Source organism: Anopheles coluzzii, chromosome 2 (assembly GCF_943734685.1).
Source record: "Anopheles coluzzii chromosome 2, AcolN3, whole genome shotgun sequence".
Taxonomy (NCBI): domain Eukaryota; kingdom Metazoa; phylum Arthropoda; class Insecta; order Diptera; family Culicidae; genus Anopheles; species Anopheles coluzzii.
The window spans coordinates 83318404-83332323 of record NC_064670.1 but is presented as its reverse complement, the minus strand read 5'-3'; the positions used below and the strand labels follow the sequence as shown (position 1 = coordinate 83332323).

The window sequence follows — 13920 nt, the reverse complement described above, 5'->3', positions numbered from 1 at the left end:
TCGAATATGTACTTTCATACTGTGCATAACCTTGACTGTTTATTAAGTTTATTTAAAAAAACTTAAAAGTGCAGTAGTTTTTTAGTTAGTTAGTTAATTGGTTAACATTAAATAAAAGAGGTGTATGTACTTTATTCAATTATTGTGTTTTCTCATAGAATTGTTTTTCATGGTTTGCGTTCTTCTACGATTGTATATACTTGTCTAAAAGCATTGTATTTATGGGGATTCTTTGAAATATAGCTCAACAATCCCATTTTATTTTGTTATTCTTGGTGACTGTTTCATGAAGTACTTTAAGCTTGGTAGCTATGAATGAATTAGTGAAGGGTGCAAGTGTAGAAGAATAGTTGCCAGAATAAAAATTTAAAATTAAGTTTCCGCCTGTATGGCATTACTCTCTTTCTAACTTTTGAAACAAAAGTCAAGCAATTCGTTACTGCCGTTTTTTGAATAAACTAAAGCATACAAAAACTGAACTTCGCAGATTCTGACACATGTTACACCACCCTTTTCGAATTGCGTGTGGTGAATAAAATGTACATTTAATTTTCAAATGTAGCACGTGGGATCTTGGCCTGGCTGCTTATATTGCACCTTTTTCCGTTTTGTCTCTAGAGTCTGTGTTAGTTTTAGTACCTGATTGATATGGTTTAGTTTAGCATCGTGTCGCATTACCTTGAGAGATCATGTGTTTGTGTATGCATTTTCTACAGTTTTAGCAAATTGGTTTTTGTTGTTATTTTTTTATTCATTCCCTTTTCAATTCTACTAATACGTGGTGAATCTTGTTAAGCAATCACTGCAGTAATCACTCTATGATGTTGAGAGACGGGACATCATTTGACTGCTCTCAAAACGTAGCTACCAGCAGGATTGTTAGGAGGAAACCAAAACCAAATACCTCTATCGTTCCATTTTTGCTAGCTGAACTTGCCATTAGAATATCTAATACTGTTGTACTTAAGATTTAGTTCATGTTTGATGCTGTTCGTCTAGGTTCACACTGTAATGTGTTTTGTGTGAGTATCGGTGTATTATTTTTACCGCTCTGTATGATTTTAGATATAAATAATTCTTATCCATTATAAATATATATTTATGTATATGCCTTTCGCGGATACCTCTGGCTTTTCGCATTTCAGCTGCTTTTCATGTTTGTTTTAGCTTCTCTTCAGTTTTAGTTTGATTAAAAATCAGATTTGGTTTTTCAGATTCAGTTGTGAAAAAAGTGTACTAATTGTGTTGGCCAACAAACAAATTTTCTCATTTAAATGAGGGGTAGTTTATCAAATGTATTCAAATGTACACTACGGAAGGTAGAAGCAGTATCAACAGACGAATATTGTGTGTTATGTTGTGTTACAAAAAAAAAAAAAAAAAAAAAAAGAGCAGAGAAAAATGCACTCGACGGTCTAGCTTGGAATATAAAAAAATGAATTAGATAAAGTTGCAACCAGTATGATACAATCGCTAAAGTAGTTTCAGTACATTCGAGACACTCCATCATGTAAGATTAATAAATGTCCCAAACGAATAGCATTCATCCGGCTTCATAATTTAAATTAATAGTAACAGTCGATCCCTGTGCTACCGTTATCTTACGCAAATTTTGCGAATCGCAAAGATATAGAGAGGAAGAGAGAGATAGAGAGGGAGAGAGAATAATGAATGATACCATTACAATAGTAGTGTTTAGGATATTTGTGTTTGTTTTAAAGTTGTGCCCCTCCAGTGCCCAATGCACGGCACTACTGCAGCTTTGTTCGTTTTGTTCCGCTGCATTACAGCAGTGCAATTTGTCTTATAATTCGTTTTAAAGTTTTAAAGAGAAAATTCTTTGATTGAAACCATTCAATATGGTCGTAGTAGTAGTTGTTGGTGATGTTGTTGATGTTTTGTTTGTGGGTTGTGGTGGTGGTGAATTTACATGGGTTTAGAATTAGATAGAGAAACGACTGCGGAGTCTTAATGGTGCTTTCGATGACTCCACTTGTAACTATCGGTTGGTTTCCCATTCCCACTTGATGTGTGAGTGTGATGGTGAAAGTGTAAGTGGTTCTTTGAAAGCGCACGTGTATGTGTGTATGCAAATGTTGCTGCTTTGGATAAGTTTCGTTTCATCTTTTAATTAAGTCGTGCACAGTCGGCTTTTAATGTAGCATATACATGGTTTAAGGCTTCATTTCAATGTTCTTTATATTATTTTATTATAATACCATATTGTCGTAATAATTAAAGTTTTCCATTAATTATTTTGTGTCTACTCTTGCTTATTTTCTCTTCTTATTTCGGTTGTTCGGTTGTCTATCTTTGCATTCATGTTTTCATCAGTTAAATGAAACAAAGACGTTTTTAAATGTACTTCATGTTAAATGTTTGAACAAAAAAGCACCATTTAAAAAATTTTCAGTACAAAATCATATATTTTGCGTTGAACATTTCACAATTGTTAATGAAACAATAAAATGTGATTCCATTTCTGTTTTGCTGTTTTTAGGTACATGCTATGACTTAAAACATCTGCTCCAAACAAACTTTACGTTGTATATAACCTTACAAAACATTTATTGTACTTATAATTCTTGTGCGTTCTTTAGATGTTGCATGTTTGCTTTTTATAACACTCATATCACATTTAAAAACTGAATTAAAAACTGAAATTAAAATACCACAATAAGTTATGAAACAAACTTCTCTCTGCCACCATGACACATTTACCGTAGTTTCGTCGAAGAAACGATCGATTACTTAGTAATATGTTTGATATGGTATGACCGATTAAGCCAAATTTTCCAATTTCTCCAGAACATTTTACTTAACATATAAATCAATATTATAAGAAAATGAACGATGAACGAGAGTCAATGCGAACCGAAGCAGTGTGCATTACCTACACTTGAGGATAATGGATGGTTTTTATAGTCTCGTGCAGGAGAAAGTTAATGAAATTGTCAACGATTATCAGATGTTTAAACTCCACCACAAGTTGTCCTTTTCTCAATGTTAGGAGAAAGAAAACAAAGTAAATTTGTCTAAAAATTTGGTTTAATTTAATAAGATTTTTGTTTGTTTGCTTTCCAGTATTAACCGTATGTGTTGGTACTCTTCTCCTTCTTCGCCTTTTACACCGTTTCTTATTTCTCTGTGAACCTTCTCATTCCCATCGCTAGGTTAGGCTTCTCACGAGACAACTTATGAATTTGCGGCTTTGCTTCTAAGGGTTATCGTGTACGATCTTTGTTATACTAAATATACTAAATTATCATTCATATATATTTTTTGTTTCGTTTTCAAAGCGTTAAATTTCGCAATGTACAGGTGTCTCCACATTGTGTTATTTTTTTAAGTGAAATTTTAAAGAATTTCTTTGTATATATGGTATATATATTTCTTTTTCATCTTTTGCACCTTCTTATTTTTACTTGTTATGGTGCTACGCATCGGAGTTCAGCAGACAACACACTCCCTCTCTAGTAAATGGGCATTTTCTTTTCTGCTCGCTTTTGGCTTTTCTTTGATTGATATTAAACTTTAAACGTGATGCACCATCACTGCATTGGCTGCCTACGAGCTAACAGGATCTAGTTGCGTATTATCGGTCTTTTGTGAACTGTAGCATTGTTGTGTTCGTAAGTCTAACGTTGATAAAGGTGTTAAAGAAACTGATACTACTAAAGTCATTTGAAGCTGTTTTTAATGAACAAACATATTGAATCACATCGAAATTATTCCTCATGGTACTAATAAGCCCCATGAAGTAGCAACAGATGTGTGACAATAGCCAACAATAGCCTAACGCACCGGATCATCCTGAGCGTTGACTGGCCTTTGGTTAGAAAAAAATACACCATCTCTCTTACCAATTCGTCGCATATAGGTGATCCATTATTGAGCGCTGATTTGTTTTCTGCAATATTACTGCTAACATTTTGAAACAAATAAAATAAAAAATAATTTACTAATGCCAATGGTAAATGTTCTTATGAAAAGGGCTACAACTCCGATGTTTGCTCGAAGATGTTGCTCCTTTCAAAACTTGACAATACTGGCATTCGCTGAAATAAATACTTTCACTGGCGATTCGATTTGAAATAAATAAATCTCTGATGTAAGTATATCGCTTTTGATAAGTGTTTAGAGTGTTTGTGTTGTTATAATAAAATGTAAATCCATCCACATTTTATTGTGTACTAACATGTTCTTCCCATCCTCATCCGCTTGCACTTTTTCTTCATCTGTTCCTTTCTATACCGGTAGACGACCTGCCTACGACTTGTTGTCAAATCTACTTTGTTTTTCATTTTTCCTGTGTTTCTTTTCCATTAGCAAATTCATAAAGATGTTTCGGGTTTGTTATTTTAAGTATCATTTTAATAGTACTATTATTATTCTTTATAAATATTCATATCACAAAACTAATTTCTTTAAACATCATATCGTTTTCCCTTTTTGTGACTATTATTCACAGGCATGAACGTCTAAAGGCTACTGAATCAAAACGTATGAATCACTAGTAGACAATAGAAGAAGAAAGTAGGAGCAATAAAATTCGTCGGAGGGTCGTATCTAAAAAACGTTTATGTTTTCTTTTTTGTTTCAACAATCGAGCTTTATTTGCTTCTCTATTACTTAAGATCGCACGATTTAAGTGTGTTAGTTGTTAAATGTTTAATGAGTTTTGCTGTTCGTTAAATTTATAGAATAGTATGGATTAATGCGTTGTGTAAATGGTTTTGTTATTTATTTCATTTTTCAGTAGAACCCTTCTTCTAAAAATTTAAATCGAGTTGATTAACTGAACCATTCCGTCTTCGTGGTAATAATGTACGTGTTTGTGTGTGTGTGTGAGAGTGTATGTGTGTGTGTGTTTATGTGAAAGAGAATAATGATAGGAATTATGTTAGCAAAAATGTATAATGATGACTTTTACGTTTTTCAATTCGCAATAATAATAAGTTTTGTAATAGTATTTAAAAATGTAAGTTATGTTTTAATCTCTCCCTTCTTTTCTATTCAACATGCGTTTTTCTCCTATTAGTATTTAATTTCTCATTATTTTCAATAATTGCAAGAAATACCCTGTATCCTAGATTTTTACAAAGTTTCTTATCTGTCATGAATTGTTTTTCTTGCAAATAGTTTTAAACAGATTTGTATTTCTAGTTATAGGTAAACAAGATAATGGTTCATTCGTGGGTGTGTGATCAGTGTGCGCTCCTGCCAGGATCTGTGTTTGTTCCTTTACAAATGGTGATTGCATGTGAAAAAATGAGCATCCCATTAACAGTGCTCACACTGCTCGCACACACACAAATACACTCGCAATCTGTTTTCCAACTGTTATTTCATTACGCACTTCCTTTATCGTTTCTTAGCTAGTTGAAGACTTAAAATAACTTTCCTCGTAATGGTGTAGTAATCCATTCTCTTTTGTCTTGCTAGGGTCTGCAGTGTCCAGTTTCTCCACCCGGAGAAAGGACGACCATAGCTTTGGTTCGTGATTTGGTTTGTAATGTTTCACTTGTGATTTTCGTTTACTTCTACTTTGTTTGGTTTGTGGTTTTTTTATGTTATTTTTTGTGGTTGTGTTGTTTTTGTATGTGTGTACACGCGTTTTTTGCATGGTAAATGTATATAATAATGTTATTTCTAAATATGTGTATATACGCATGTTGGTGTATATATGTATATTTATATATAGATTCATGTGTATACTATCGTGTTGGAGGCGTGGAGCATAGATTTTGGTAAGTGAATCGAATTATCCCTGTTTGCTAAAGTTAAGCTGTCTCTACATTGAAATTGAATAGAATTTGCAAATAATTTTAAAAATTTCTTTGCATGGTAAACTTAAAGAACCAAAACAGTAATTTTCCAGGTAATTTGGAGAGTTTTTTCCCATATCACGTGCATAAGAAAAAATACTTTGAGTTTTCTATACGATGAAACAAACTAGTTAAATTAAGCGTAGCTTTTGAACAGCGAAAATGTAAACCCCTAAAATTTTTAAAATTTTATGAGAGTGGTTTTATTTTTTCGGACAAGATAGTTTCCCGCGTGGATATTATTAACTGAGCTACAGTTTCAGTACGGATTTGATACGGGCGTTTAATTCACCTACTTTTGTCGTCAAAACTATGTGTACTGGGCATTAACCGTGGCCTACAGATAATAAAAAATCATGTCATAGTGGCTACTACATGCTGTAATAATGTTGCGCCATCTTTGCTTACTACTAAATATTACCTTCGCTTTGCGCTTAGCACGATGCTACTTTGTCACTCCCATCTACCAGTCAAGATTTTGTCACAAACTCTGGGTATAAGATGTTTTGTGAGAAAAAAGGTATTAAAGGATCTTACAGATGCAATGTATAGATGTTAAAATTGTTTCAAACTTGTATTTGTATGTGAAACATGTGATTCCACATTCATAAAAATCATTCCATTTTTCAAGCGTGAAGAAAACAAGGAGGCATAAAAGTATGATTCTTTAATGAAAGGTAAAATTGTTATGTTATCATATGTTCAACCGAATTTTACTGTAATCGTTAGCTAAATAACACATTCAGAGATTTGCGGAAATGTAGATAACCTTGAGAAGGGAGGACACACTAACTACGTTTAGTTTCAGGGAGGCAGCTTAGGGAGGGATACAAATGAAAGTTCCCTGGCTAGAGAGACATATAGATTGGTGAGAGAAAAATCAAACCTGACGGAAAAGTTTCACAGTTTTTTCTCTCGAAGAAGGTGGGTTCACGTTCGTTGGGCTGTAGTCCATTTTTTTCATTCATACTTTGTTTGTGTTTGTATTTTTTCATTTATCTGTTCAAGTATTTTATATGTGGATTCATTGGTGATCTTACTTGCTTTTTAATAATTATTTGACTAGTCTTTGTTTTTAACTTGCTCTGCTATAATGTGGGGACTTTCACTTTATCGTTTGTTTCGCATCAAATAGAAAGGGCGATTAGAGTGGTGATTTTTTTAATCTAGCAATGTTGGGTAAGCGATGGCTTTGTCCTGTGGAGGAATCCTTGACACTAAACTTCACGCACAAAACGCGGGCAATATGGCTCTGGGTTGAGTTACGTCGGCGTGCTGTTTGTAGCACATTGACAAACTGCTCTTTGTTTTTCGCATTCCCTACTAGCAATTGAAAATGAAACTTTTAGTTTCAGTAACTGATATGGCTTTCAATGCATAGTTAGACGCATCTAATGTAAATGCGTCCGTGTTCACCTAAGAATGGCTGCCGTATAAGTTAGACTCGCTCTAGGTATGCTAAAGAGGGATTGCAGTAAGTAATACTTATATAAGTAGAGTAGAGTGAGAGAAAAACGGCTGCATTGATTTTACATCTATGTACAGGTTGAACTGTTGTTTAATTTGTCTAGTTGATGGTAAAAGTGCTACCAAACGGTAACCTCTTTTTGATCTTAATCTCGCAATCTTTTCTGAATAATTTGGCAAAGGTAAGACCGATTTTACATATTAGGTGCACGGGATTTAATAATCATGTGTTTGTTCGTCCCACTCGAGCTGCTGCATGCATTCTAGCATAAGATGCTTTCTGCAAACCTTTAGGGATAGTGATGATTATTTGTTTTATTATGGGACGATGGTCAATAAAAGCAAACAATCCGTAGAAAAAAGTATTTAACTACACACAAGCATTGCTAATAATTGAGGGATACAAACAAGAAAAGCAAATGCACTGTTACGATGTATAAGTAGAAACAAAACAAACATCAGCAGCATTTGTTTAAGTAGGGTTTTATGTATCTGGTTGTAGTGTTTGCAAATCATAATTTGAAATCACAGCCCATTTTGTTGGTTTATCTAACAATAATATGTTTTTAGTTTTTTTGTGTTCACTTTGTAGCTGTTCATAAAACCCTACCTGCAATTTACAAAACTGTAAATAGTAAGTTTTCAATAACTTTTTCTTATCATTGTGAATCGGGGTAATGAACAGGAGTTAATGAAAAGTACGGAAAATTCCTCAATTTTGCTGTCCCTGGAGGCATGTTCAAAGAGATTTATTTTATTTCAGTTGGTATACTTGTGCGGTGAAATATGAATTCTTCACGAGATGAACAAATTATTCAATCGTATCAAATTATCAACCAATAGTGCTCTGACATTTGTATATGATTTCAACTGCTCTAACGATTTGCCGCGAACCATTAAGCTCAATGTGATGCATAATAAGGTGTTTTATTTTGGTTACTTGATTGCGTTTAAGAAAATCTGTTCATAATGAAACAAAACAAAACGATTAGAAATCGCTATTGCACCGGAGAGTACAACGTTTTAATAAAGAAAATAGCTGCTGAAGGAAGGGAAAATTATTATCTCTCTACTTATTGTTAATATTGGTTGGTTTGGTTTAGTTTTTACGTAAATCTAGCACTAGTGTTAATGTTGTTCAATGTTAAAGTTTTGTTTTGTGTTAGAAATAATGTATCGTAGTCATTCGTGCAGCTTGCTCGAACCATATCTGGATTCGATGACACGAGTTACCGCTTCTCGATAAACGAGTGTATATGTTTGTTTCTTTTTGGCTTTGCTTAGCTGTAGGTTCTCAATATTTTCTCTAATACGAGTTGGTTTTATGTTAATTACTGCTGACCACGCACACAAACCCACACACGCGTGTGCGTTTTCTCGTTTCAAATATTATAGTTTAAATCTTTGATGCATGAAGTTAATCGTTTGTTTCTATATTACTACATTCCCTAATATTTTCGTGTGTGTGTGTATGTATCTGTGTACGAGTGTTCGTTTTGGTTTTTTTTAAATTTTAGGCAGGAATCCGATTACTAGACTTTCCAGCCTGGCTACTGGTGGCACAGGCCTTGGAGGGATGCAAACTACCGAACGCAAAGCTCAATGATGGCGGGCATGGGTAGATTTTTAAGATGATATTACCTTAGCCTACAAAATGACTAGTGTGATAAAACGGAAACGCAATGTGCAGTTTTTTGCAATAATGCCCTTCATACATGCTTGTCTCAGTAAAAAGACGCACAGCGAAGCCGGGGCCACGATAGACAAAAGGAACGTGTTTTTATACAAATTTAAATTAATACTGTAATAGGTAAAACGATGCAAACCTGGGCTACAAAACAAAAAGCGTTGGTAACGTTATCCACGTACATTCAGGATAGGATTGAGCTAACTGTATTTGTTTCATTGCGGAAAATTTTAAAACTTTATTTTAATGTCGATTTGATCGCAAAAAAACTCTTCGTATATATGTGCACTTCTTCAATTATGAAGTATAAAGTAAAACGTCTTACTAAACTTATTTAAAAAAATGTTAAGGAGATAGAACCATGTAATTTTATTTAAAAAAATCAATGATTTAAATATATATTTTTTAATTAAATTATTATTGTTATGTATCCGATAACAAATGTGGTTTGCGGAAGCAATCATCATCTGTTTGTTGCATTCAAAAGGGTTGATAATGATCGTAAATGATTACTTAACGTAGTAATATAATTTACATCTTAATATGTTGGCTCAAATCATAACAATATGTTGAATAATTGCTAAGTGCTGTTAATCGAGGCTTATTGCCACACTGCTAATGCACTATTTAAAACTAATTCCTGTGTCGCAAATTTTACGCTTTAGTTGTTGATTAGGGCTTGAAGCTATCGAAACAAATAACACTCTTTTTATGTATTAACATATAGGCAAAGTAAGTTTCACCGTATTCCTTCGAATTCCTTAGCAGTCGAAAAAACTTTAGAAACCCATACGAAAAGAAAGCAAACCGTACCATCCCAGTTGTCTCTTAGAGCCCTATAGACTATGATGAATGCGTTTTTATGTTTTGCTAAACGAGCAGTTTCACACGAAACTGTGCGAGTAAAAGAAGAAAGAAACAAGTAGTGTAACAGCATTATATATATTTGTAATAACACTGCTAATGAGTTTTCCTTAGATACAAAGATTTACTATGCAGCTAGTGAATCAAAATAAAAGTGTTTTGGTCTAAAGTTGATATAATTTCGTTTGTCGAATTATAGCGGTTAAGATGTGCACTAGAAAAGCGAGAAAACAAGAATGACAATTAAAAAATACCTTGTGGCACGTTATTTACAATTCCATTGTTAGTATAATGAACGGGCATTTAACGTTTCTTAGTACATGATCAGTAGCGTAAAAATGTGAGTACATAAATGAGCAAAGTTTAATAGATTATCTGAAAAATGTTATTAGTATACGCTTTGCTGTAGCCTCACTATTGGTTTGAAGATGCATTTAATAACGTTCTTGTAATGCTGAACTGTGTATTGTGTCATATTAAAATTGCATAAGTGAACCTAATGTATGTAATAAATTGTGTGCGCTAGAGAATTTTTGTTACCGAACCTGAATGAAACACGTTTTCTTGGTTCCTCATCGCTAATCGATGGGAACTCGGTTCCTTTTACGAGAGAGTTTTGATTTGTGTCTAGATATAGATAAACTTAAGTATACGATAATTCACTTACTCCTCCTATCCTATAACCACGACATTGGTTGGCAAACATTGGACTAGCCTCCATTTTTGGTAAAACAAATGTACTTTTTCCACCGGCTGCATTACATATTTCCAGCTGCAATCGTGTAGTCACTGTCATATGCTGTCTCCTTCTTGACTGTTGTGGCTCCGCTGGATGATGCCGGTTGTGCTGTACGCACCAAAAGCACTTTCATTTCACACTTCATCCCTTCTTTTCATCACGGACTGTTGTGTGTTGCTGGCGGGCGCGTATAGTTGGTACATCGGTTTTTTTGTGTAAGACAAAAGTCACTGACTTTGCAACAGTGTTGTATAGCTTTGTAATCGTGTATTTTTTTGTTCTCTCATGTAGGATTTTTTTTTGTTTTTGCTTTATATATAGAGTAGCGTAAATGTTTGCTCCTTTCCATATGTTTTGTTTTTAAGTAGTGTGTCTGTGTGAGTTCATTATTTAACTTTAAGCGATTGGTTGTAGTTGTTTTTGTTTGTTTCTATTCATAACTGCACTGATAATTGATGATATTAGATTAAATTTGTCTAAGGATTAACTTCATATTTTAAAGCTTCAGCTATGTGGTTTTAATACGTACGTGAGTGGTGCAGTGTTCCGCAACAATTCCCATGATCCAGACATAGTGAAAATTGGGAGCAAATAAACGAAAAGAAGAAGAGCAAAAAAAAAGAACAATCGATTGGTAATCTGATACACACTAGAGACATTTTCAACGAGAAAATGTAAACAATTTGTGAATATAACACTCACCAGAAGCACTTTTTAAAGCGCTTTTAATCTCTGATTGTTAATAGGGTCTATTCGCATCCTTTGGTCTTTTCAGCTGAACTTTCAGTCTTTTCATACCAATCTGAAAACCGTTCATGGCTTGAATCGCAGCTTGTGCGCTGGCTGGATTGTCAAACGATACAAAACCTGCACATGGTTGGAACAAAGAACAAAGGCGTAAGATGCATTAGTGAGGTGTGAATAATTATCATATTCCATGAATAAACTTACCGAAACATTTACTCTGATTTGTAGCTCGATCAATGAAGACTTTAGAACTTATCACAGTTCCGAAGGGCATAAACATCTGCATCAGCTCTCCGTCACCGAATTCCTGTGGCAGATGGTAGATGAACAGGTTGCAACCTTCCGGGCCCGATATGGAGCACCCTGGGAACATTAACATGTCTTTACAGAAAATTAAAACAATCCATCACCAACGTAAAGTTAAGATTGGTTCATATAGATGTTCAACATGGTAAGACTTCGTCAGCTGATATGTAGGGTAAATGGTAGTTCATTGCAAATGGGTCAGTTTTTTTATTATGTAAGAAAGGGAAAGTTCTTAACGCTTTTAAAGGTGTTTTTAGTTTCAATGGGATCGTCTCAGGGATTCTAAATTGTTTTATATTTCATTTTTTGTTTTTTACGCAAGCATGAAACGCCGTGCTACACACCAATACACTATAGGAAAGGCAATACGTACAAGAAACCAAAACACTGAATGGTGCACAGGTAACCGTATAGATCAAAAAGAAAAGAGAAACACGTGTGGGAAGTCGATTTTTGATGGACATATTTACTAAAACTTAAACGAATGTTTTCGGCAAGCAATGGCTAACAACAATATGAAACGACGCTATAGATCTAGTACAGCTCCCTTTTTCTTTGTGTATTCTGTGGTTTTACTCAGAATATCATTTTAAAATATTTTTCACGTATAATATACGATGAATGAAATAGGAATCTGTACCTTAGCTGCCACCGATCAAACAAAACACGTCGGTAAGGGAAATAAATCGAATTCTTCGTGATGGGTGAGAAAACAGGCCAGGAATGGAATAAACATACAAATGGACATTTACACACATACATTTTTACACAACATACATAACACAGAGAAACACCGAAGAGCATTCAGATGAACAGTGGGGCAGTTAGAATGTTTTCTGTCGTCAATTAAACGACTAATGTTTTCCGATGGCGATAAATAAAAAGCGACGAAACAATGTGCCTTTTGTGCCAGTTTGTACTGTGGAAACCAATTCACTGCACGATAAAGCTGCCAGATAACGAACCACAACCAAGAAGACCTAAGATGCCCAATCATTCAGCAAGTTGGACAGATATGCAAAAGCTATGATTTAGGCTGTTTGCTTCAAGGAACGGAATTTACGCTAAAACTAGTAAAGATTCACCATCTGACTGCTTTCGTGCGAAATTGTAACGTAAACTGTAGGCCGTTTTGGTAGTGGTTGTGGTGATCGCGGAAAGTGTAATTGGTTCTAGGGGGTTTGTTTTTGTTTCGTTGGATGGGGTTCGCTGCAAACGGTTCTCGCTAGCTTTTGAGGTGAGGGAAGGCGATGCTTACCTTCGCGTTGTGCTGGTGCAACGGCAGCAATCGGTTGCGGTATAGCTTGCGGAAATTGTCCATAAACGGCTGGGTAGGCTGTTAAATTTACAAATTTACAATCAAAAAAACAAATATACATCAACAACACACAGTAGAAATATCGATCGGAAAAAGGAAACGGGTGGATTGTGAAAGGAATTGAGTGGACTATGATGTGGCTATTCCGGCAAGCTTTGCAATGGTTCGGACGGATAACGTGCATGAATATGCCAATCCTAAACTAGCGTTGCGTTGCACTTTTAACTGCATTAGTCACGTACCCTTGACACTACTGTTTACATGTTTTCGACATAATTCTAACTAATGGTTGGACTTGATGGATAAAAGGTCATAATGGAGGACTAGGTGTAACGTTCCCAGGAATATTCATTAAATACGTGGAAAATAACCAATAAAAACAAAACGTTTTAAGAATGTGTTGTGTTATAAATAAAAAATCGTGTCGAATCAGAAAGTACAAGGAAGAAAGATATAATGACAAAAAACCGAAAACTACACTTGTGAGTAATATATTATAAAACTGTAGCATTATTCATGATACGTGCGTTTGTTGCATAGTTTATAATCTTGTTTAGCTCGTATGATATGCAAAAAGTAATCGCATAAAATACACAAAAAATATCGTTCATTTTGCTTTCTCCACAAACCAGCACATTGGGCACAATCAGCCCCATAATGAAAAATGTTAAAAAATATTTCTTCTGAGCACAATTGCCTTCGTAATAGATTTTGAAATATAAAACCTTCACACAAACACATACACATACACCACCTTAAAAAAGACAACAACACTGGAAGTGACTAAACCCGCAAACGACGTATACGCTATCAAATGTAACTTATTGTAGATAGCGCGGAAGGAGGAATAAACGCGTTGTGATGCCGATTATCAACCCAACCGGTAGACCAGGTTTGGCACCGTCTGGTGATTATTGCTCAGGGTGGAAACTGTCACATAATTCAAGCTGCTAAAAACCAATTG

The 13920-nt window shown here is 34.6% G+C and overlaps 1 protein-coding gene across 16 annotated transcripts in view; it reads right to left on the bottom strand.

The window, feature by feature from the left end:
* Nucleotides 1–624: 624 nt before the first annotated feature.
* LOC120951204 (CUGBP Elav-like family member 4) overlaps nt 625–13920 on the bottom strand; it is a 321851-nt gene continuing 308555 nt past the window's right edge. For 8 of the 16 annotated variants that reach the window (XM_040369771.2, XM_040369777.2, XM_049607670.1 and 5 more), the window contains 4 exons: nt 12897–12974; nt 11537–11713; nt 11288–11452; nt 625–11093 (listed from right to left, as the gene is read on the bottom strand). In XM_040369771.2, the coding sequence (XP_040225705.1) occupies nt 11325–11452; nt 11537–11713; nt 12897–12974 (383 nt within the window). In that variant the 3' untranslated portion in view covers nt 625–11093; nt 11288–11324. The remainder of the gene's footprint in view (nt 11094–11287; nt 11453–11536; nt 11714–12896; nt 12975–13920) is intronic. The other 8 variants (XM_040369772.2, XM_040369778.2, XM_040369784.2 and 5 more) reach the window with 3 other exon arrangements.